General features: G+C 39.9%; 1 protein-coding gene across 7 annotated transcripts in view; it reads right to left on the bottom strand.

Annotated features, from left to right (window-relative positions):
- The window catches only part of LOC112260455 (astrotactin-1), a 268,710-nt gene that overhangs the window by 132,929 nt on the left and 111,991 nt on the right, over positions 1-23,790 (bottom strand). For all 7 annotated transcript variants that reach the window (XM_024435582.2, XM_024435584.2, XM_024435583.2 and 4 more), the window contains 4 exons: positions 23,009-23,159; positions 15,371-15,537; positions 13,913-14,107; positions 6,289-6,416 (listed from right to left, as the gene is read on the bottom strand). In XM_024435582.2, the coding sequence (XP_024291350.1) occupies positions 6,289-6,416; positions 13,913-14,107; positions 15,371-15,537; positions 23,009-23,159 (641 nt within the window). The remainder of the gene's footprint in view (positions 1-6,288; positions 6,417-13,912; positions 14,108-15,370; positions 15,538-23,008; positions 23,160-23,790) is intronic.

The following is a 23,790-nucleotide window of genomic DNA, read 5'->3' as shown; positions in this document are numbered from 1 at the left end:
TAACGTATCTATGATTAGCCACACCAGGATTATAGATCCTATTTCAATTGAAGCTTCCAGCAAAAGTTTAATATTGAACACCGGAGATTGTTGAGCTTAAAGTTGATTTGTTCTTTACTTCTCCAAAGTCATGTACTCCAAAGCACACCTCAATTCAACTTTTATTCAGCATCTGAAAACAGCTAGGAAGACAAGAGGCAAGGAAATTGCAAATAAATCTATCAAACCTGACTGTAGTGCTCACATTAACCGTTATGTCTTTGTGAATTCTTGAAGCTTTTAAACTATAGAGATAAGATATTGGCCAATAAAAGAAAAAGGACTGGTGCAAAGGCCCAGAACCACGGAAAATACTCAACAAAACATCGGACACAAAAACCTGAGACAATGCACATGTACTGAATGGTAAGTGAGCGGAGTTGACAGTAGCTACTCATGGTTCTTGACCCTTCCAGTAGGGAACTGCAACAGAAGTATAATAAGTAACACTGCAGGTCAAACCATGGCCCAGCCGAGGAATTACCAGATAATAAAACAATCAGGCCAAAGCCCAAATAACAGACGGGGGGATGCCCTGAAATAACCTTTTAAAGGCTGAAATGCAAGGGTTTCAAATATAGCATTATCCAGTAGACTGCCTTAATCTATAGCTATAGACAGACACAGAATCATATTCTATAAACAGTTACAGTAGCAGTTGTATGGGGAGGTGAGACAAAAAATGCATTGAACACTAACAGAAACCCCAGAAGGCATGACCTTCTTTCCTGCTACCCATTACTTCAAGAGCGAATAAAAATATAGATTATGTGGCGTCTCAATGCTGACACATTTAAAGGAAACCAGTGTCTGGACACTCAGTGAGGACGGTACACCCCTGAGGGATAACTAGCACAGACAATATATAAATAATATAACTTCTATTCAGTCATGAGCATGTAACAACAAATATATGAACTTAACAGCTACAATTTATATTTTTATTGCTTCATTTTGATTAATACATTTTCAATCCAATTAAGCCCTTTGGTTTTAGACTCGTGGAGGCTGAGTAATTCATTTGGTTGAATGCCATTCCAGATTAATAATCATACCATTGTATTAATGAATCATGTGCCCTTTATTTGGTGGACCTGGGATTGATAACTACAGTACATGTGCACTTTTATCTCTCTAAGATATAGGAGGAGTAAAGTAATGAGAGAATAATTCAAAGAAGTTACTCAGAACTGTAATGGATTCTAGTAAGTGGATTATCAGAAATACAGAATGTGACCCAAACGGACAACGTTTGCTGCTCTTGTGTAATGTTGCATCTATTATCTGTAATCAACCCTGTTATTGCATCAAGATGATCCTATCTGTCTGAGATTGATAAACCTTGTACGATTTCACGTTTATTTCCAGTGCAAGACAGAAATGGACTTCCAGACATGAACGCACACACTCAGTCACACACACATGCACAAACATACACCAAAACAAAGAAAATAGGTAAGCCAGCAGCAAACCCGCCTCTGATATTATTAACTTAGTGGAGGAAGACACATTTTCTGGCCCTGTGTGAAAACTCAGATTGTTATTGGTATATGAAAGCTATTTTTCAGATGCTGGTTGAATCTGCATGCATTAAAGCTGCTTTTGGGAGAGTTTAGAACAGTGTATATAAACCTCTTTTTTTTGGCCAGGAGGTCTCAATCTGTAAAGTAGAAGCGTTACAGATTCCGCAATGTAAATGTAAAGGTCATTTCCGATTGAGACGACATATGCAGCATTTACCGTGAAGACAGTCTGCGCTAAAAACGGGAACATTGTCTTTAAATTTAAAACACGCTGTAAAGCTGAACTTCCGCAATGTCGATTGAATAGAGCCCTAAATTAGATTGTGACAACCTGCCTGCAATGTAACCGGAAATGTCAACATCGATGCTGAGAGATTGTTGATTGGATTTATTGGGTTATTACAAATCTGAACCTGTCACTTTTGCTTCAAGACTTGTCTTCAGGAGATTGTCTGCCTTGTATGCATGTAATAACACAAAGGAGATACAAACCCAGCGTGTCAAAACTCCTGTGTCAGTCATTTTTCCTAACTGGCAACAGTACCGGACGTACCGGACGTTTTTCCTAACTGGCAACAGTACCCACTCCTTTGATGATCACAGGCATCTAATCTAGTGCTAGAGCACAAATGATTGACACTGTGTACTACTTCACCTGTGGTGTTTCCCGTTCTACCTCTCTGAATTGACACTTTTACTATACTCATTCAGACACTCACACACATTTTAGTCAATCTGAGCTGTGAGAACATGACAGCCAATGCCTTTGTGAGAGAGTCCCCTGAAGACAATCAGTGAAAACCCAGCTGCCCTCCCAGCCCCCACAATACATACCATGACTGGCGGTCCTTCTTTTTGCTTTAAAAGCCAGAAGGACTGCTCCCTTTCTCCTTTTCTTCATCTTATGGGACATCTGCTTAGTGGCAGTGAAAGCATACCTGCTTTCTGCTTTCCAATTAAATCAAGATGTATTTGCCTTTCAAAGCCTCACCTCCTTCTCTTCTCCATTGGAATAATTGATGGAACCCACTGGCCTATGATGAATGACTTCCAACCCAGAGATGAATAGGAAGATGAATGCATTGCCCTAGGAGGGTTGGAGAGGTAGTGCAAGGAGTGCTGACATGGTGACAAATACACTGACCATGGCACCAACCTGCCTAAATCAGCAAGGGAGGATGGCAACCGCTCAAGAGCACCACCAGGCACATCCTCATTGCCTCACTCCTGTCTCATGGACTATTAGCTAAGTTAGCAATTAAATGCCAGGTGCAGTAGATTCAGTGTTTCTGCTATAATACGATCAAAGTGAAAGGATGCATATACCGATTTACACATTCAGGGCGGTGTATGTTCAGTTAAATGCTGATAAAGGAGAATAGCCCTTCTAAGGATCGATATTTCAGGTAACTTGAAAGATCAATACTACTGTGTAGGATTTCAGCCAGCATCGGATAGGCAATTCCCTCCATTGTGAAATCTAAATGACATCTGCAATGAATCACTCAGACATTGACATTTACAGTATCTATTCCCAGTGTGCAAAACTGGTCAACAATACATCATTTTAAACAGTTTTTCTCACTGGGATGTTTCTTGTTGATACTTTGAGACTAGTGAGGTCAAAACTGTCATTTTCTCTTGACTATTCTGCATTTGACTATGTCACATTTTTGAACAGAGAGCAGAACCCAGGAATCACTGTACCTGAAAGGGCCCCAGTAATCCCATCCCCATGTATGCATAAAAATGTATCCTACTGTGTAAGATAAACTCGAATAGAACTGTAGCTGCAGGACTATTACAGCATTATAGCCTGCATCCTAAACGACACCCTATTCCCTACATAGTGCACTACTTTTGATCAGAGCCTTATGGGCCCTGGTCAAAAGTAGTGCATTAATTGGGGAATAGAGTGCCATTTGGATCACAACCATACTGGAGCATGGTGCAGTGGTAATGGGATACTGTGCTGTGGCTCCCATCCAGCCCACAGCAACCGTTGGAGAAAAAAAGTTGTGCTTCACAGAGGGACAAGGCCCTGGGATGTGATGACAGCAGAAGATCCATTAAGATTATACTTTTCTAATATCCTCTGAAGTTTCCAATAAACTTCAAATCTTAACAGATGCCAATCTGTCCTTATTGATTGTCCATTACTTTGGAAATACCCTTGGAAATGTGGTTTAGAGTGAGGTGCACTGTAGTGTCTAAGCCATCTTCTTTGAGAGGTCATATAAAACATTCTAAATCCTTAACATTACTGTGGATTCCCAAAAATAAAAGGAGATGGCATCTCCCACAAAAGAATGCAATTACTATGGATTTTGTTTTTCACACCACTGGACGCATCGGGCCAGTTGTATCCAAACATAGGTACCATAGTTACCGAAATAATTGTATAGTACCGAACTATAATAGTGCTGGATGGTTACAGTATATATACAAAAGTATGTGAACACCACTTAAAATGAGTGGATTCTGCAAATTCAGCCACACTCGTTGCTGGCAGGTGTATAAAATTGAGCACACCGCCATGCAACCTCCAAAGACAAACATTGGCAGTAGAATGGCCTTACTGAAGAATTCAGTGACTTTCAATGTGGCACCGTCATAGAATGCCACCTTTCTAACAAGTTAGTTTGTGAAGTTTCTGCCCTGCTAGAGCTGCCCCGGTAAACTGTAAGTGCTGTTGTGAAGTGGAAATGTCTAGGTACAATGTCTCAACTGCAAAGTGGTAGGCCACACAAGCTCACAGAACAGGACAGCTGAGTGCTGAAGCGTATAAAAATCGTATGTCCTCGGTTGCAACACTGACTAATGAGTTCCAAACTGCCTCTGGAAGAAACGTCAGTACACGAATGGTTCGTCGGGAGCTTCATGAAATGGGTTTCCATGGCCGAGCAGCCGCACACAAGCCTAAGAGCACCATGCACAATTCAAAGTGTCAGCTGGAGTGGTGTAAAGCTCGCCGCCATTGGGCTCTGGAGCAGTGGAAATGCGTTCTCTGGAGTGATGAATCACGCTTCACCATCTGGCAGTCCGACGGACAAATCTGGGTTTGGCGCACGCCAGGAGAACGCTACCTGCCGGAACGCATAGTCCCAACTGTGAAGTTTGGTGGAGGAGGAATAATGATCTGGGGCTGTTTTTCATGGTTCGGACTAGGACCCTTAGTTCCACTGAACGGAAATCTTAACGCTACAGCATACAATGACATTCTAGACAATTCTGTGCTTCCAACTTTGTGGCAACAGTTTGGGGAAGGCCCATTCCTGTTTCAGTATGACAATGCCTCCGTAGACAAAGCAAGGTCCACACAGAAATAGTTTGTCGAGATCGATGTAGAAGAACTTGAATGGCCTGCACAGAGCCCTGACCTCAACCCCAACACCTTTGGGGTGAATTGGAACGCCGACTGCGAGCCAGGTCTTATCGCCCAAGATCAGTGGCCGACCTCCGTAATGCTCTTGTAGCTGAATGGAACCAAGTCCAGGCAGCAATGTTCCAACTAGTGGAAAGCTTTCCCAGAAGAGTGGAGGCTGTTATAGGAGCAAAGGGGGGATCAATTCCATATTAATGCCCATGATTTTGAATTAAGATATCCACATATTTTTTGTCATGTAGTGTATGTGCTCATTTCATAATTTCCACTGTGACAGTTTGTTTATAATATGCTAAATAGGTTAATTGTCCCACTGCAAATTCGATGGTGCTTTAAGACAACCATTATATTGTACTGACTACTGAATGACAGTACTGCAGCATACTGTATGGTCACAGCTTCACAGTTTTCACAGCACATATCTAACCATTGGTTGGGAATACATCCTTTTTTATTTTTACATTTACAGATAAAACGAAGATCAGTGTCTTTCCATTTCCAGGAAATTGGATGGAATGGGATTTCTCTCAAGTTGAGTAACCCAAATGTTAAATATTCTGTTAAGCTCCCTGTGCAGTAATGTTGAATTGGGCAGTAAAATATTTAATTGGTCAGTAAAATGTTGCACAGCGCAACATCAGCAGCAAATGGGAGCTGTGAATGGAAGGATGAAAGATGCATTACATTGAAGCCCGAGTCATTTGGTTGGAGCAGGGAGGGATCTTTTCCTCTGTTAATGAGGGCGTTTTAGATAGAACCTCTGTATTCTGTCCAAACGGCACAGCTGGCATCATGTAGTGTGGAGAAGCACTAGACAGAATTCTGATCTGAAAGCAGTAGCACAATCCATAATCACCCCTTTTCCTCATGAAAAATGATTTTGTTAATACCTTCCCCCATTTCCTTCCAGTTCATTATTTACATGATTATCTGCTTGGTAACATGGCATACTGTGTGAATGTGGATTGTGTAGTGTGCTTGATGCAATCACACACGTTTTGAAAAGGTTGTTGAAGGCTGATGTGGATGTCGTGCATGTTTTATTCAAATACAATCAAGGTTATATGACAATACGGTTGTGAAGAGAAAATCTAAACATTCCAAATTGCAGTGGTTCAAAAGCACTATTCTTTTTTGGTGGAAAACAATTTTTATTGAAAACAATTGACCCTCGTGCAGCAAGTCATGCTGTACTTCAGTACATGTACTGTACCTTCCATATCTGTTTGCATAGTTTCAATATGCTCAACATCAAAAAACAACATATGGTTATTGATTAAAACATATGCTACTAAATGTAGATACTCTTATCATACATAGATTCTGTAAACGTATCCCTACCTGTGAGATAGTCTGGATCAGGGACTGGGTCTGACAGCTCTTCGTGGCACTGCACGTCGGTTGGCACTGATGCCACCACCATGCCATCTGGGAGCTGCTGCTCGATGCCTCGGGCAAAGTTCTTCTGCCTGGATTAAGGATGAGACAACAGCCTATTTAGAGCCCCACAATTACTCACCCATCCAACTAGGCCTTACGAGGGAGACAGGGAATAAGGCAAAGAAGAGACTGTACCTGCGTCCCAAATTTCACCCTATCCGTTGTACAGTGCACTACATTTGAACAGCTCTCTATGGACCCGGGGCAAAAGTACTGCACTACATGGAACACGGTGCTATTTGGGACGCAGCCACAGCTACCAAGAGCTTATGAGGGCCTACAGAGAGAATAAGGCAGAGAAGAGCCAGTGTCAATCATGAGCACATTGCAAAGCAGTATCTTCTGAAGTGAAGAGGAAGGTCAGCAACTCTTGGAGAAAAGTGGAGATAATAAAAAATATTATTGTTAAAACCAACACGTTTCAGCCCATAGCCTTCATTAATTTTTATTCTAGCAGATCGTTAAGAGAAAATCCGTAGGAAATATATGAGCATGCATGGAAGAATCAGAGACATCGAACATGTCATTTTTCATTATGTTAAATATCCTTTTATTCTGTGATTCTCCAGTTCCAAACCTGATATGCTAATGTGTTCATGTTTAATACTGCTCTTCCTGGTATACTCATCCCTGTCTCTGCTCACTAAATTCATTCATTACAATGGTGGTAATCTCCACTCCAAAGTGTCCATTCGAAAGTTTGAAAAAGAGTGGATCTTAAAGGGCAAATGACTTTGAATTGAATATGAATAAACGCTATTGTTGCCACATCTTTCATTTGTCCTATAAAAGGATCAGCGAGGAACCTGAAAGGTATATGAAAGAATTATTGCTTTATGCTGACTTTTCTGCATTCATGGTAAGAGACGCTGGTGAAGATTTGAGTTTGAAAGGTGATCCTTAATCTAAAAATCTTGGTTTCTCCTAGAAAGCCTGAATCATGAATAACCACATGTACTGCATGAGGATACCCGTTACAAGGATTTTAGACCAGACAAATAATGAAAGCCAATCCATTCAATAGTGAAATAAATTGTGGGGACAACTTTATAAAAAGACACACACCCAAAAAACACACAAATAGCTGAGCAATGGCTCTGTACAGTACATCTACAGTATATCTACTCATATTAAATCGATTCTTCTGACTTGAAGGTTAACAGCCACATCTAATTTAGAAATCAAGAATAAACAGCATTATCTTAAAATACTCAAAGCACAACTTTACATAATTGGGTTGAAACAGGAAAGGTGTGGGATGCAGTTACAAACCCCTCCTATTATTCATCTATGAAGGAAAAATGACTGATTCTATTGAAAGGACCATTTTGTTATTTCCACATTCCAAACACAAATGTCTGTCTTGAAGCAATAATACTCCCAGCATCCCATTAGTTAATATATTCTTACAACCACCTCTAAAATAATAATGTATCCCTTGAAGTAACACATTAGAAAAGGTTTTCATAACTGTTAACTGCAATAGTCCTGTCAACATCTAAAATCCATAGCAGTGCCAGTGACAAATATACTTGATCTTCTAGGGACTTAGAGCTAGCAGGAAATGGATGTAACTGTAAGATGGAAGTGCATATTTAGCTAAAATATTCCCCTTTGGGAAAGGCATTGTGTGAAAATTAAACCTGGGTCCATATCCACAAAGCATGTTAAAGCTGTTTCAAGACAACAAAAACTCCCAGCTCAGAGTAGGTTTTAGGATAATGTTAAGACACTGCCCAGACAAACTCTGAGACAGGAGTAAAATCAATTCATAAACGTTTATCTCCGCTGGTAATCACAACAGTGGTAAACACCTAAACAAAAGTAAGAGATAAATGTAACAAATAGTTAAAGAGCAGCAGCAAAATAGCAATAGCGAGGCTATATACAGGGGGTACCGGTACAGAGTTATTGTACATGTAGTAATATGTACATGTAGTTAGAGTTATTAAAGTGACTATGCATACACTACCAGTCAAAAGTTTGGACATACCTACTCATTCAAGGGTTTTTCTTTATTTTTACTATTTATTACATTGTAGAATAATAGTGAAGAAATCAAAACTATGAAATAACAGATATGGAATCATGTAGTAACCAAAAATGTGTTAAACTAATCAAAATATATTTATATTTGAGATTCTTCAAATAGCCACACTTTGCCTTGATGACATCTTTGCACACTCATGGCATTCTCTCAACCAACTGAATGAGGTAGTCACATGGAATTCATTTCAATTAACAGGTGTACCTTCTTAAAAGTTAATTTGTGGAATTTCTTTCCTTCTTAATGCATTTGAGCCAATCAGTTGTGTTGTGACAAGGTAGGGGGGTATACAGAGGATAGACCTATTTGGTAAAAGACCAAGTCCATATTATGGCAAGAAGAGCTCAAATAAGCAAAGAGAAATGACAGTCCATCATTACTAATGAAGGTCAGTCAATCCGGAAAATGTCAAGAACTTTTAAAGTTTATTCAAGTGCAGTCGCAAAAACCATCAAGCGCTATGATGAAACTTGCTATCATGAGGACCGCCAAAGGAATGGAAGACCCAGAGTTATCTCTGTTGCAGGGGATAAGTTCATTAGAGTTACCAGCCTCAGAAATTGTAGCCCAAATAAATGCTTCACAGAGTTCAAGTAACAGACACATCTCAAAATCAACTGTTCAGAGGAGACTGTGTGAATCATGCCTTCATGGTCCAATTGCTGCAAAGAAATCACTACTAAAGGACACAAATAATAAGAAGAAACTTGCTTGGGCCAAGAAACACGAGCAATGGACATTAGGCCGGTGGAAATTTGTCCTTTGGTCTGGAGTGAGTCAAAATTGGAGATTTTTGATTCCAACCGCCATGTCTTTGTGAGGCGTGGAGTTGGTGAACGGATGATCTCTACATGTGTGGTTCCCACCGTAAAGCATGGAGGAGGAGGTGTTATGGTGTGGGTGTGATTTGCTAGTGACACTGTCTGTGAGTTATTTAGAATTCAAGGCACACTTAACCAGCATGGCTACCACAGCATTCTGCAGCAATACGCCATCCCATCTGGTCTGGGCTTAGTGGGGCTATAATTTGTTTTTCAACAGGACAATGACCAAACACACCTCCAGGCTGTGTAAGGGCTATTTTACCAAGAAGGAAATTGATGGAGTGCTGCATCAGATTACCTGGCCTGCACAATCCCCTGTCCTCAACCAAATTGAGATGGTTTGGAATGAGTCTGATTGCAGAGTGAAGGAAAATCAGCCAACAAGTGCTCAGCATATGTGGGAACTCCTTCAAGACTTTTAAAAAAACATTCCAGGTGAAGCTGGTATAGAGAATGCCAAAAGTGTACAAAACTGTCATCAAGGCAAAGGGTGACTATTTGAAGAACTCTAATATGAAATATATTTTGATTTGTTAAACACTTTTTTGGTTGCTACTGTACATGATTCCATTTGTGTTATTTCATAGTTTTGATGTCTTCACTATTATTCTACAATGTAGAAAATAGTCAAAATAAAGAAAAACCCTTGAATGAGTAGGGGTGTCCAAACCTTTGACTGGTACTGTATCAAAATAATATTTTAACAACTCCAACTGCATGTGGCGCAGGAACCACTGAATCGCTGCATTTTTGTATTATCAAGACACCTGCTGGTAACTCTTAACTGGTTAGGTCAGCTAATGCATGAGGTCTCCTAATTATCTGTTGACTAGGTGGGACTCTTGTGACTAAAGAGGCTTCATGCATAGCTTTTATTTTTACCCATAAGAGTAGGAGTAAAATGTCTCTATTCTCAGCACTTACAACCGATTTTCTACTCTGAGACACAATGTGGATGAGGACACTGCAATAATGTATGCCATTTCATTTGTATGGCCATTCCATGGACAGGGGGTAAGGTAGAGAAACACATTGTTAACAGTAATTAAACGCATGGAAATTAGACTCACACAAATCCAATATGCTGCTTTAGGCATAGTATAACAACGCGTATCGCTTGAGCAAAGGAACTAGAGAAAAGGTATGGATAATGCACCTTGGGCCTTGAAGATGGAATGGTTTTAATGTGCCATTGTCGTTAATTAGTATTGTCAAAAAGGAGGTATACCGGTATGAAATATGCCATTGTTAAACTGGCTTCAAGCCAAGTCCATATTAGCATAGTTAACTGCCAAACTTTATCACAAATTACTTTTCCTGTGACCTCAAAATGTAAGAGCACAAAAAAAAGTATGAAAATGTGTGCACTCACTACTGTAAGTCACTCTGGATAAGAATGTCTGCTAAAATGTCTAAAATGTCAAATATAATTGTGAGTTTCTTTAGACTTTGGTCTCTAACAAACAACAATTAAAAGTAGAATTAATCTAATTATAATCAGTTGTGGGATGAGATGAACATGGATGTCAAAAAACTATTTCAGTTTCTTTTAAGATCTGACAAACTAAAGTAAAAATTGTATTTTGGGGTTTCAGGATTTCAGCCAACTTTAGAATTTCAACGATGACATACCTCATACCTTTGATTGACATTGAAACTTTATTTTGCGGGGGGGTCGCTCATATCTGACGACAAGTGATGGAATGACCCTGGGGTGGAATCTTTACAGGGTCCAATAATAGAGGCAATGGCCTCCAGTGTTCAATATAATCAATCTAGCTCAGACAGACATTTTATATTTTAATTAAGCGAGTAGATTAAGGTGTTCCTCCTCCGAGGGGGTGAGAGGAGACACCCCACCAAGTAGTTTGGGAATGTGGTCTTAATCATGATCCCAAGCAGGCCCTGATGAGAACAAAGGGCAGTAAAATATTAATTAAAACCTGCTCTAAGCATGTTGTGTGGAGGAGTGAGAGAGAGAGAACAGGGACAGCAAAGAACGAGGAGCCAAAGGGGAGAAATAATGAGAAGAGGTTGCCTTTTTAACTCACATTATTCTAATGGACTTCATTGCCTCCCTCAGAGACACGGAGATCTAGCAGTGGGACATCGCATCACTGCAAAGTCTCTAGACATCTCAGCTGAGATCCCATCCCATCTCCCTCTCTATGCTCAAGAGAAGTACAAAATGTAATGGAATATTCCCTTATATGTGCCTTTGATAGAAAACTCTGTGTCTATGCCGGTCTCAGCCACATAAAAGCTCCGGCTAAGATTGTGTGACACCTCTTATTTACCTCCAATCCTCCACAGAAAACTCTGAAACTTTTGAAATAATAATTACCAAGCCAACTCTGAAATTCAGCCGGGTAGCATGAGTGATTCTGACAACGACATCTACCTTTTTTAAAAACATGAAAAGTGTTTCAGAGGCTGGTGAGCATGAAAGCAGAGCCCACAGCCCTGTGTGGATAAAATCAGACGCAGCTCTGTGGCACAGCCTGGAGCCTGGCCATCCAGCACGCTCTGCTCCCGCTGACTGGGTACAGGCTAGCCTCATCTTATTCCAGCAACACCGGCTGTGAAGAGCCAGTGGGTACCTGCTCACTCTGCTAGATGTGTCCTTTAATTTTCTTCCTTTTGTTGTTCCAGCCAGACTAAATAAAAAGGTAGGGGTAGGATGCCTCTTTTTCAAATAAATAAAAGATCAACAGTCAAACTTGACTCAGAGGGAATGTGCATATTTTGTCTAGTTTGTGAAACACATGTACAGTATAGTGCGGAACAGTTGAAATTGGGAACCAAGCTTCCATTTCTATCCAGCAGCTATGTACTGTATGTGGTTTCTGTGCTTTTCAGAAATGTGAAAATAGTAATTGTTGAAGTTCCATTACTTTTTACACATTACATGAATGATTAGACAGTGTTCAAATGTCATATTCTTGCCTTTCATACGTTTACTGTCAAAGACTGAAACAGATGTTTGTGACCCTCCAGAACCGTGGGTTCGGGCTTTGAAGAAGCGCCAATGAAGCTCCAAGCACCAGGCTGGTGTGAGTATGAAACAGAATAATACCGTTTTTTCTCTACTTTTTTTCCAGGAAAGACTTTAATGACGTCTCTCATGGTGACTCTCTTTGGAAACCATCCATGAGTCCCACAATAACTTATTCCTTTCCATGGGGTGTCAGTAAAATGGCCAAAATGTTATTTATAGTGTTGCATTTGATTTACCTATATAATGTAAAGACAATACTTCAAGGCAATATACATTTTGAAGTTGGTTTGGCCATTTTCTCCTTTGAAATAATCCAAATCTGTAACATTAGCATTTGTTTCTAATTGAGAGAATGTTCATTCATATTTTTCTAGATTCAATTTGAAATTCCCTGCACTGCTACATCAGCAGTAATATTTACATCCCAGCACTATTCCTTCTATGTATCAACGTTGACTATTTCCTTTAGTTTCAAATTAATTGTCACATCAATATGGCATTCTTGTGAGGCTTAATGAACCCACCAGTGCAGACTCTTTGTTCATTGCACATTCAAAGTTTTATCTGCTCCAATTAAGGTCCATTACACCAAACTGGCTCCTGGTCACTTTTAATTCACTTTTTACCATCTTGTATAATTAGGGTTTGCATTGAGGCTTTCTCCAGTGCTGTGTCTGCCTGCAATCTGCACAGGAGCATTTGGTGCTTTTCAAAGTCTGTCTGAAACCCTGGCTGTCTCTCCCAGTGCTTTCAAAATGAGGAGATCAGAGCGTTTGAGATTTAGCTACTTGATGATATTAACTTTCCCTCGTTCACCTTCCACTAGCACTCATGTGACATATTGTAAGTGGATGAACTGCCTCCGGCTGTGGGATCCATGTGCACCCAAATTAAATTTCAGGTCCGCAGATTATTTCCGTGACCTTCTGACTTCCTGACTTCAGCGGAAAGGAAGCATCGTGAGTGGACGATGGTAATTAAGCAGCCTTCAAAGCATGCTGCCACGGAACTAATTCACAAACATCAAAACAGGGACTGCTGTGCATTTTGTTAGATACTGCAAGCATATCTTTAGATCCTCATTCACAGGATACACTGTATTTATATTGACATGTAATGTGGTATCGTTATGATCATTTTCATTGTGGAGGGAAGAGTACATTTGAAATATGCCATACATATTTAATCTTCTGAGTTCATTAATTGCTCACCTTGCTTTAGTCTACTATACATCTCTACACATAAAATAAAATCCATAAATAGTAGTTCATTCTTACATGTTCTATGTTTGAGCTGCTTTTGAAAGCAAAAGTCGAATTGGAAACATTATTGGCATTGTTAAATTCGATTTTCATAATAGCAAGCTAGGACTGATGGTTTGGTTAGCTAAGCTAGCAAGTCTGTTTGTTTGGTTACCTTTGCAACTACAGACGCTATCTAGTAAACTTGCTATTTCTAGCAGAAATGTGTTAAATTATAGTCATTGTATAGAAGGGATAATCAGCTCGTGGCTCAAAAGTTCCCTGGGAAAGAATGCAACTCCGTGGAAGTTAAGTTCTACTCAGCTAGCGTGTCATGGAACACACCTTCCACATCGTTTATTATTAACCTATTTTATACATGAGATAAAAACCCATGACACAACTCATACATTACCTGAAGGTAGCTTTGAGGATCTGACCAGAGATGATTTCTTTGGTATGGTTGTTGTAGCCATAGAAGAGGTCCCCGAAAACGGTTTGGTTGGCTGGGATGTCAGCTGTTTCCCCACAGTCCAGTCCCTCAGTACAGGCTTCAGACAAGGGCTGGCAGGAACGACCATCTTGACCTCTCTTGTAATCCTCAATACAGCTACAACGGCAACCAGAAAAAAACAATGGTAGCAGTGTGAGCTGAGCGTTTATCAATGTGTTCTTACATTATATTAAAATAGATTGTTTTATCTAGATTAAACATGTAGCTTCGAATGCATATGGTCATATTCAGGGTTTAGAACAAATTATGTTTGAATTCAAGTCAATACTGGGATAAAAACTAGGTTGGTTTTGACTTCTACTGGATTTGATTGAGTAAGTTACTTTGTGACTGATTGAAGAGTGCATGAAATTCCTTTTTAACATTATGTAAACATCACTTTAGCTAGCTATGAGGATTATTTCTTTATTTTACTTGTGTTCATGGTTCACTAGTTACTTAGAAGTGCACCTCTTTATGACAGAGTTCAAGGGGACACACAAAATAGGCCTCACGATTCTAGTGTGCTGATCAATTCTATGTTTGTTCTATTGTGCTATTAAATCAATTCATTGAACACAAACCCCCCCCATTTCATTTTTCAAAAAGGAAATAATTCAAACAGTGTGAGTTTTCTCAAGACTCTTTCATATTGATGACATTTTGACATCCCAGTGTCTAGCGAGCTCTGTAAAATGTATCAAAAGGCAATGCGAAAAACGGCCAGGGATTAAACTGAAAGAAGCTTTCTTCATGATGACATTGTTCTTTCCACAGGAAAGTGTTACGAAAGAGGGTTAGATATGTCTTAATGCAGTCCTAATGCACATGACATACTGTATAAACTGGTTCACTTTCTCTGTCATATTATCATGTTTCATATGATAGTAAATGACACGTTTGCCACCTACAATCAGAAAGACTTTAGTAGTCAGGAGAAGACTTGACACAGACTAAAATAGAGGTCAAAAGATCCTTCTCTTTTAAGAGACAACCTCTCCAAGGGGAAGAGACTACTCACTCTGAGTGACTAACGCACTGCACAGCTGACATTTAAAATACTTACTGCTGCACTTTCTTGTCCTACTAAATCTATGTCATGACAATGCCTGACAATCACCAGGAATCTACTGAGGTGAAAAAGAAGGACATACTAGTAATTTCATGGCATTGTTTAAATGTTCTACCATGTACAATTCCATCCTTTTATACACTTTAGGATATGACAGTTCAGTGTCATGCAATGTCAGCTCAGTGCCACAGAGACAAGGCCATGGGCACATAGGGATGGCACAGTATGGGATCTGGTCAAAAGTAGTGTACTATGAAGAGAATAGGGTGCCATTTGGGACAAATCCAAGTTCAGTAGTGTTCTCTCACCCGCAGAACATCTGTATGTTGTAGAGGGTGGGGTCATCCTCCAGGGGGGCGAGCTGTTGGAGGCACAGTTGTTCACAGCCTCCGTTGAAGCCATCAGAGCAATCGATGCCAATGTGGTGGTCGTAACAGCCCGTGCCATCCTTCATAGGGCTCAGTCCCGGAGGGCACTACAAGTAGTGGGAATAAAGGATAAAGGATGTCCAGATTGTCAAAAACAATAGGGCTACAGATTAATCAAAATAATATGAGATGTGATCTGATTTTAGTTCACACAGAAATAAGTAGAGATCAGACACATCCAGATCCCATGTGTGTGTACGAATTACAGAAAAGTGGGAAAGCAACATTTTTGCTAAACTTTTGGAAAAATCAAGGTAAAGGCTTTGATTACATTTTCCCAAATAACATTCCGTAAACTCTTTAACACCACAAAGGACGTGCTGCTAACCAAGATATATGAGGCACAAAGGTATAATAAATTCACAGAGGCCTGCAGAACTTCTACAACTCCACACCTGCATCCATAGTTACAAAGACTCCCCTGTGCCTCCCAAAGCATTTTTTTTCAGAGGCCTGTGAAGCCAAATTCACATGATGTTCTCTGTAAGCCATTCCTTCAAAGGGGACTTTGATGGGATGATACTTAACAAGGCATCCCTGCCTGGAGAAAAGAGGGAAAAGCTATGTTTGCCTTCAAGCAATAAGGAAGCATAAGTGACAATATATTTATTTATTTCCTCTTCAAAGTCTCCAGTGCCCATCGACCCTGGCATCATGACATCCTAACACTAGTCTGTGTTAGACCGGTTGAAAGAGTAACCCTGCGGGGAATTTAACCTGTTGCTTTTGTTTTTACAGGATCGTATGAGAAAAAGTTTGGACCTAACGCCAAGTCACAAATGATTTGATTATGACCAATATATTCAGACGTAAAGATTTTCCAGACTGTTGCAGTAGGCTATGTTTGAAGCGAAGCTCTATGTGGATGGATCATACATACTGCACGATAACCTAGCATGAGAGGAAATTAACAGCCATGAAATAAATATATTTTTTCACCATAGGGATGAGCGGAAAAACATTAAATATGAATTGTAACTTCATCAGTTGAGTCAGACAGCTGCACTGAAAATCCACAATTGTCCTACATCATATTTATGTAAGATTTCAGATTGTGTGCACCTGTAAATGTGGTTTATGTACCCCCCCCCCCCATTTCCCCATTTCATACATACGATAAGGTTGGGATTCAATCCGACCGCAGTTTGTCAACAATTAGGCTTAAAAAGGCAATGTTTCAGTGTTCGCGAGGATCTGATTCATGGTAACACTGCATGTCAGCTCTGTCCGTCATGCAAAATGACCTTTAAAAGCCGTATTGTCTACAACCTGCGCGAGGGTTAAATCCCTTCCTAGATCATGATGACCCATCTCTCCACTGACAACAGTGTAGAGGACAGGTACAGTACAGTATATTGCTTTTGAAGCCTAAGACTTATGTTGTTATACAAAGAGGTCTGGTTGGCCCTCTTACACAATTTTTTAACCATTGGGCTAATGGACACGGTAGTTGATAAAGTATCAATGGCCAGTGAGGCACATGTAGTAACAGGAGTACCTCGCGTCTCCCTGGACTCATTGTTATTGATTTGTTGCATGGCTATGAGCACTATGACAACTGATTTATCACCTGTAATGTAAAGATCATGGTACAGTGAATCTCCTAACTCATCTGTAGCAGAGACTCCTTAAATCACTGTGCCTCTTTGCAATCGATGGCAATGGGGAAGTGTGTCGTGTGTCAAAGGGATGTCAGAGAGGAAATAATGTATTGATAGTTCTTGCTTGTGAACTCTACATGTCTCTCCTTATTGAGTGTTGTAATAGGCCTCCGTTCAATGACATGCAGAATTAGGAGAACTCAGGAGCATTTCCCTCAATGTCCAAAGAATGGTGATCATTAAAGACGTGCTTTAATGATTTTTCATACAGTAAGTTATCTATTGATAACAATGCAAATATTAAGTGTACCACTTTAAGAACATTTTAGAAATTGACGATGCATGATTGAGTGAATCATATGATGTAAAGTCATTCAGATAATGTGACAAATGGCAAAAGTCTAAAGATCCATCCCTCCATGGTAGAAACATTAGATAATGTCAACAAAAATTATTCTTTCATTTTAGATTTTTTTTTTTTGTGTTGCTTGGTCAAATAACAAACTCATGTTTCACCACAAAATAAACAACATCCTTTACCGGCAGTTTAAAGGGCAATGAAGCCCTTTTTCTACTTCTCCAGAGTCAAATGAACTCGTGGATACCATTTTATGTCTCTGCATCCAGTATGAAGGAAGTAAGAGGTAGTTTTGTGAGCCAATGTTAACTAGCATTAGTGCAATGACTGAAAGTCTATGGTATCTACTAGCGTTCTCGCAGTTACCATAGATTTCCTGTCATTGTGGTAACAATAGATAGCAATTGCATTAACGCTAGTTAGCAACTTCCTTCAAACTGCACACAGAGACATAAAAATGGTATCCACAAGTTCATCTCACTCTGGGGAAGTAGAAAAAGGGCTTCATTGCCAAAATTCTGAAATATTCCTATAAGGAAACGAGACAGTACTGTATATGATGGCACTGTACAGGCTTGTGAAGCTTTTGTATTTAGGCTAAACTGGAAACCCCCTTGAACCACTTTTCCTTTTAATCTTATTTTCTAATGGAGATACATTCCTCCTGCTTACTTCCAGCTTATGGGAATCAGCCATGTGGTATTGCTACTGTACATAGCAAGTTGGATAAGCTTGCCATTTCCAAATTCGCCAAATAGACAGATTGGAGAAAGTGGACAATAGAGATTGAAAACTTATCCAGCCAGCAGAGTTTTCTACACTGGCAAGGAAGATAGATTTGGTTTCAAATGCCATCATTGAGGTTATCAAGGCATATCAGGTAGTCTTAAGAGTTACAAAAGTATCCAGAGTGCAATGATATAATAGCCCCTTGGGAATATAATTATAATTGTTGTAAACTTTGTAACAAGTATACAAAGATTCTATAACGCTCTCCTCTAAATCAAACATATTGACACCCCTACAGTAGTTACCAGTTCTTACCTTTTTCACAATGTCAGAACCAAAATCGGAACCAATTTCTTAGGGGGGGGGGTTTGATTCTAAATATTTTTTACTAACATCTTCCACGGTCCTAGCAAGTTTGAAAAGGTCATATTTCAGAGGTAGCTTTAGGGATTACAGTGGTGCATTAACATGCTGTGGCATCTGTCCACAGCTGTGGCGGTACATTAGATTTTTCCAAAGAGGATGGAGTACCTTAAATCCACCCAGTGATCCTTAGAGGAAAACATCAGTAGTGGCAGACTGCTGACCACCCGCTCCTCTTTAGGAGTATGCTCATAGAATACCTCAGCCAAGTATCGACTCAGCTCAGAACCGCTTAGTGCCCAAAATGTGATCCAAGGCAGAACAAATTCAGCTGAATGTGGACTGCGTCGATATACATCTGCTACGTCAAAGTGACAAAGTGCATCAACTAGCAACACATGTGAAGCACGTTGAGCATGTTAAGGTGCGTGTTACAATTGAGCGTTCTGTTAAATGTGAGGTATATCTATATATTTCAATGGGGGGGAAGTACATATGACTCCCAAACTGCACACCTCATCTTTAAAATGAACATTTGACAACATTGATGAAGTTCAGTAGAAGTGCAGGCCAGTAGTCCTGAAGCCACGTGAGAAACTGTCTTCACCCATGGAATATCATCATGGAGTGTCCATATAACAATTACAGAGTTAAATTGAGACATTGGGGAACTTTTCCACCCGGGTTATACTTAGTGCAGGGAGTCTGCAAGTGTGTGATAGCAGTCCTAATGTCTGAATCATGTAAATACTAAGGTCTCCTCTGTCGGTACACATCTCACACCACAGGCTGACACGCTTTGTTTGGACAGGGCCCAATTTGTTCTGGTGGCTGGACAGACAGTCTCACGTTTCCCCTGTTCTAGCAGGAGGAGACAAGAGCTAATTAATCACATAATCATTTGGTGATTATTAGACTTTACTTCCAAACGACTGCACCCTCTCTCCCCAGGAGTGCCATACATCAGCCAGACAGAGGGGGTCAGGAGGCATCGGCTCATGCTAGGAGAGATATTAAACACGATGAGACTGGCAGCATGGACTCAGACAAGGTGTTAATTTATAAGTGGAATCGGGGTCTGAGTCCCAGACAGTTACCAGTATGATTAGACGGACGAAAGTATAATTTATATAACTCGTCACAAGGTAATTACAAAACACCAAGATATCTATGCAACAGATGGCAGCATCCTGGATATCTTGCTGTAACAAGAGCGGACGCTTAGTAAGAACTAGTAGGACATTAAAAAAAAGATTAATTCCTTATTGCGGATTTCAATGCATGTTAACCCATGATTTAAAGCTTGTAAATGTGTTTATGAATGGCATGTCCATATTAAACCTTAAATGACCATAAACCATAAATCCAGAGCTTCCGGTTGGTCTGGGTGAGACAGACAAGAATCTATATCACAATAATTGAAACAGTTCCGCCAAAACAGCATGAGGTATACTAGTAAATGTTTAGAAATAAATACCAACATGATGGATATCTTTTATTATCGGTTGCTAAAAAGACAAGGGCTTTTGTTTCATTACTTAGAAAACATGATTATTTGATGATTGAATGTATTTTGCAGTTGCGTAAACTGGGGGCAAAGGTCTACAGTCGCTATTTCACAAAGCTCATGCTTGTTAAGAACTGCTGTCTACTTCAGAGCTCAATAGAGCTCCTGACATCATTCAATTCTATATAATAATTATTTCCATCGCATAAGACATTGATCTGTTGTTTGACCTCTGATATATTGCAATACTCTCCGCTGTGTTTAAAAGTCAAACCTATTCAATATTTTGTCAGAAATCTATATATTTAGTCGTGACTTTTAGATACTGGAAACCACCGATAGGTCAAAAGTCTTGTACATCTCTACCGTATAGAGTGCAATGTCAGTGAGTGCACAGGCTGTTAGTTGTGAACTCTGTGACAGCTACATTCACCAAGGTCTGACCACCAGCACCATTAGAGCCGAAGGGAAATGCTCTCAAACGGGCAATAAATTGTTTGCGTAATCTAACTGCTTGGCAAGGAAATACAATTTTGTTGTGCAGCAGGCTTGTGGCATTAACAAGACCAAAAGATACAAATGAGGTGATTTTATATGCATGTCTTTCTGAATTAACAGCAAGCCAAGTCAGGCCTAACAACCAGGAATCTTAATTGCAATGGTGCAGGAAATGGATGTATTTTCAGATTATGCTAGGGACCCCAGGCTATGAAGGAACACTTACATTGATATCCAAGTATGGCCTCTGTGCTCAAATTGCAATTGTAACTGTGACAGATACAATTATGTATGTTTGTTGTTGATTAAAATAATTGTGTCTGCTCATATATAATTAACATTCAAGCGTGAAATATAGTTTCCTGCAAAAACATCTTGGTCAAAACTGGTTTAGACATTTCGTACAGCCCACTGCTGAGTTTGAGAATGGGATTGGTCTTGATGGCTATGTCAAACAAATAGTTTGAGACAAGTCTGACCGTTCTTATAACCAATGGATTTTGACAGCTACGTTTTGAAAAGTAATGCAAGTGTGATATTATCAATACAGTGCAGATATTTGGAACTGAAATGCATAGAAAATGTGCCTTAGCTCTGGTATATCATGCCCTTTATACTCATACCCATATACGGGTTGAAAATGGCAGATTTGGGCACTGATAAATGCCTAAATTGGAACGTAGTGGCTATACAGCAACATACTACATCAGAGATCTGTCTCTGAGCTTCACAGCACTGTATGGATTTTGACTGACAGCTATTCTGAAATTGAGCACCTCGCGCGACAAGAAATTGCCCTGATATCTCCCGCTAATTGGGCAACTTTTGCAAATGAGTGAGGGAAATGCCGTCTCATATTTTGAAAGATGAGACGTTGAGGATTATAATAAAAACCAATTTGATGTCATACAAGTAAGCCAATTGTGCACTTCACGATGTGCACTCATATCATAAAACCCATGTCATATACAGTGTCAACGTTTATAATCACTATGTTTGATGTACAGTTACAAGATGACATGGCGTCAAACCCTGGGTTGTTCTGAACAGAATGAGCCTGTTTGTCTATTGAAAAGAGAATTCACCGTGGCACATGCACCTGAACGACTCCTTTCTATGCGCACCAAAATTATGATCTGTTTCCCTGAATTGCATTGTGAATGCCTAACACTGTAATATCGTATTATAACTCTGCTAGTCATGTTGGCAATAGATGCCCAAATTATGTCCACCTGACCTAGATTGCAATTTATAATGGACTGTTTTCAGATTACTGTTGTTTTTTTACACAATTGTGTGATTGCAGGGTTGTGTTCCAAACAAAATAACAAGTGCGCTTGCTCCAGTTCCTCAACGGCACAGCTAGGAGAGCTCAAAAAACTACCTTATCGTTGAAGACTCTTCTTTGAGTCATAAAAGTTCATTGAAATTACTGAGGAACTAGGCGAGGCATGTGGTCACTTGGATACACTAGTTAGTCCTCTCACTCAAACAGTTGCAATTTCTTAGTCTTATGTTGCAACTACCCCATATTTACCAGGAATATTCTTAACATGTAACTGAATGTACCCAGAATATTTTCAGATTTTGCTATCAACAAATGCAGTGAAATGTACAGTAAATGTAAAATGCACATAAAATGAACATTGTAATGTTTGGATTCAGTCTTGTGTCAGGTGAACCTTTGGTCTGATAATTTCCCCATAATCTGCAAACTAGTCCCGTTCAGCGACTCCTGTGGCGGGCCAGGAGCAGTGCACGCTGACACGGTCGCCAGCTGTACGGTGTTTCCTCCGACACATTGGTGCGGCTGGCTTCCGGTTTAAGTGGGAATTGTGTCAAGAAGCAGTGTGGCTTGGTTGTGTTGTGTTTCGGAGGACGCACGGCTCTGGACCTTCGCCTCTCCCGGGTCCGTATGGGAGTTGCAGTGATGAGACAAGACTGTAACTACCAATTGATTACCACGAAATTGGGGAGAAAAAGGGGTAAAATAAAAAAAAATATATATATATATATTGGCAGAATATTGGGAAAATGTAAATCAAGAAATGATTAGCATTTGAGTAATATTTTATACTTTCGAAAAGTTTCTCTTTCAATCAAATGTTAGAGGGAGTCATCTGAGAAAGTAATCTGATCAGAAATGCTGGATCACAAACAGTACCTACCCAAGTACACCTTAAACTAATGTTTTGAGTGTATTGCAGTACTTGAACAGAAATTAACTTGCTTGAAAGGCCGTTTGTTGACAGCCTGAGCTTTTCGGATAAGGTGACAAATAATGTGCTGCGAAGAAGAGTGATACACAATTGGAGCACACCTTTTTAATAGGAAGTAGGAACCATTGGCAGATGTTGAATGTATTAAAACGTGCATGGTTCATTTCATGGCCGCTAAGCAGAAATAAAGAAAGACGGTTCTGAGAGGAGGGCCATCCCCAGGCAGTACAGTGACTCACTCACCACACATCCACTGGAATCAAGCTTGCGGTCAGAGATGCAGCGGAAGTTTCGGCTACAACCACCGTTGTCCTTTGAGCAGTCACGCACCGGGCCAAACGAGTCCAGTAAAACCTCCAGACTGTCAAACGATGAGGAGATCATCAGCTCTTCTCTGGCAAAATAAAACACAAACATAAACATTATAATCATCCCCCTCAGCACAGCACTAAATCAATCATTACGTTCCCTAGCAATCAAATGGCTTATTGTCTGTTGATTGAAAATGGGTTCATTGTAGTCCTTCACAGAGATGAGAGAAAAGATCTTGCACTCTTTCAATTTTGCAGAAACTTGTTACATCACCAGATTAAGAGTGTGTGCCTAGCAATGAATGAAAAGAGCCTGCGGGATTGTTTCTTTGACCTTGGTTTGCCCTCCGTATCCAAATGCATCTTTTAATTTGTTCATTTTATGATGAAATTCATTCAGTCAGAGGCAGGGCCGCCACAATCTGAGATTCAAAGCAACCCTGCTTTACAAAGGGCCCAAGACATGTTTCATAAAAAGCATGTTATTTACGGTATGTCCTTTATTGCTATAATCTTTCTCCAAGCCATCTGTTTTGTTTCTTATGTGAAATATTTCAAAGACATGCAAGGTCAAATATTAGAGATCATCACATTGACATATGAATAAAAAAGTGTTGATGAAGAACAAAGCTTGGACATTCCATTCTTCTTTTCAAGATGCTAAATTACTATGCTACTGACGTGGAATATCTATGATAAACAGAGTACTTTTAT

This window comes from Oncorhynchus tshawytscha, linkage group LG10 (assembly GCF_018296145.1).
Source record: "Oncorhynchus tshawytscha isolate Ot180627B linkage group LG10, Otsh_v2.0, whole genome shotgun sequence".
Taxonomy (NCBI): domain Eukaryota; kingdom Metazoa; phylum Chordata; class Actinopteri; order Salmoniformes; family Salmonidae; genus Oncorhynchus; species Oncorhynchus tshawytscha.
This window is presented reverse-complemented; position numbering and strand designations above follow the sequence as displayed.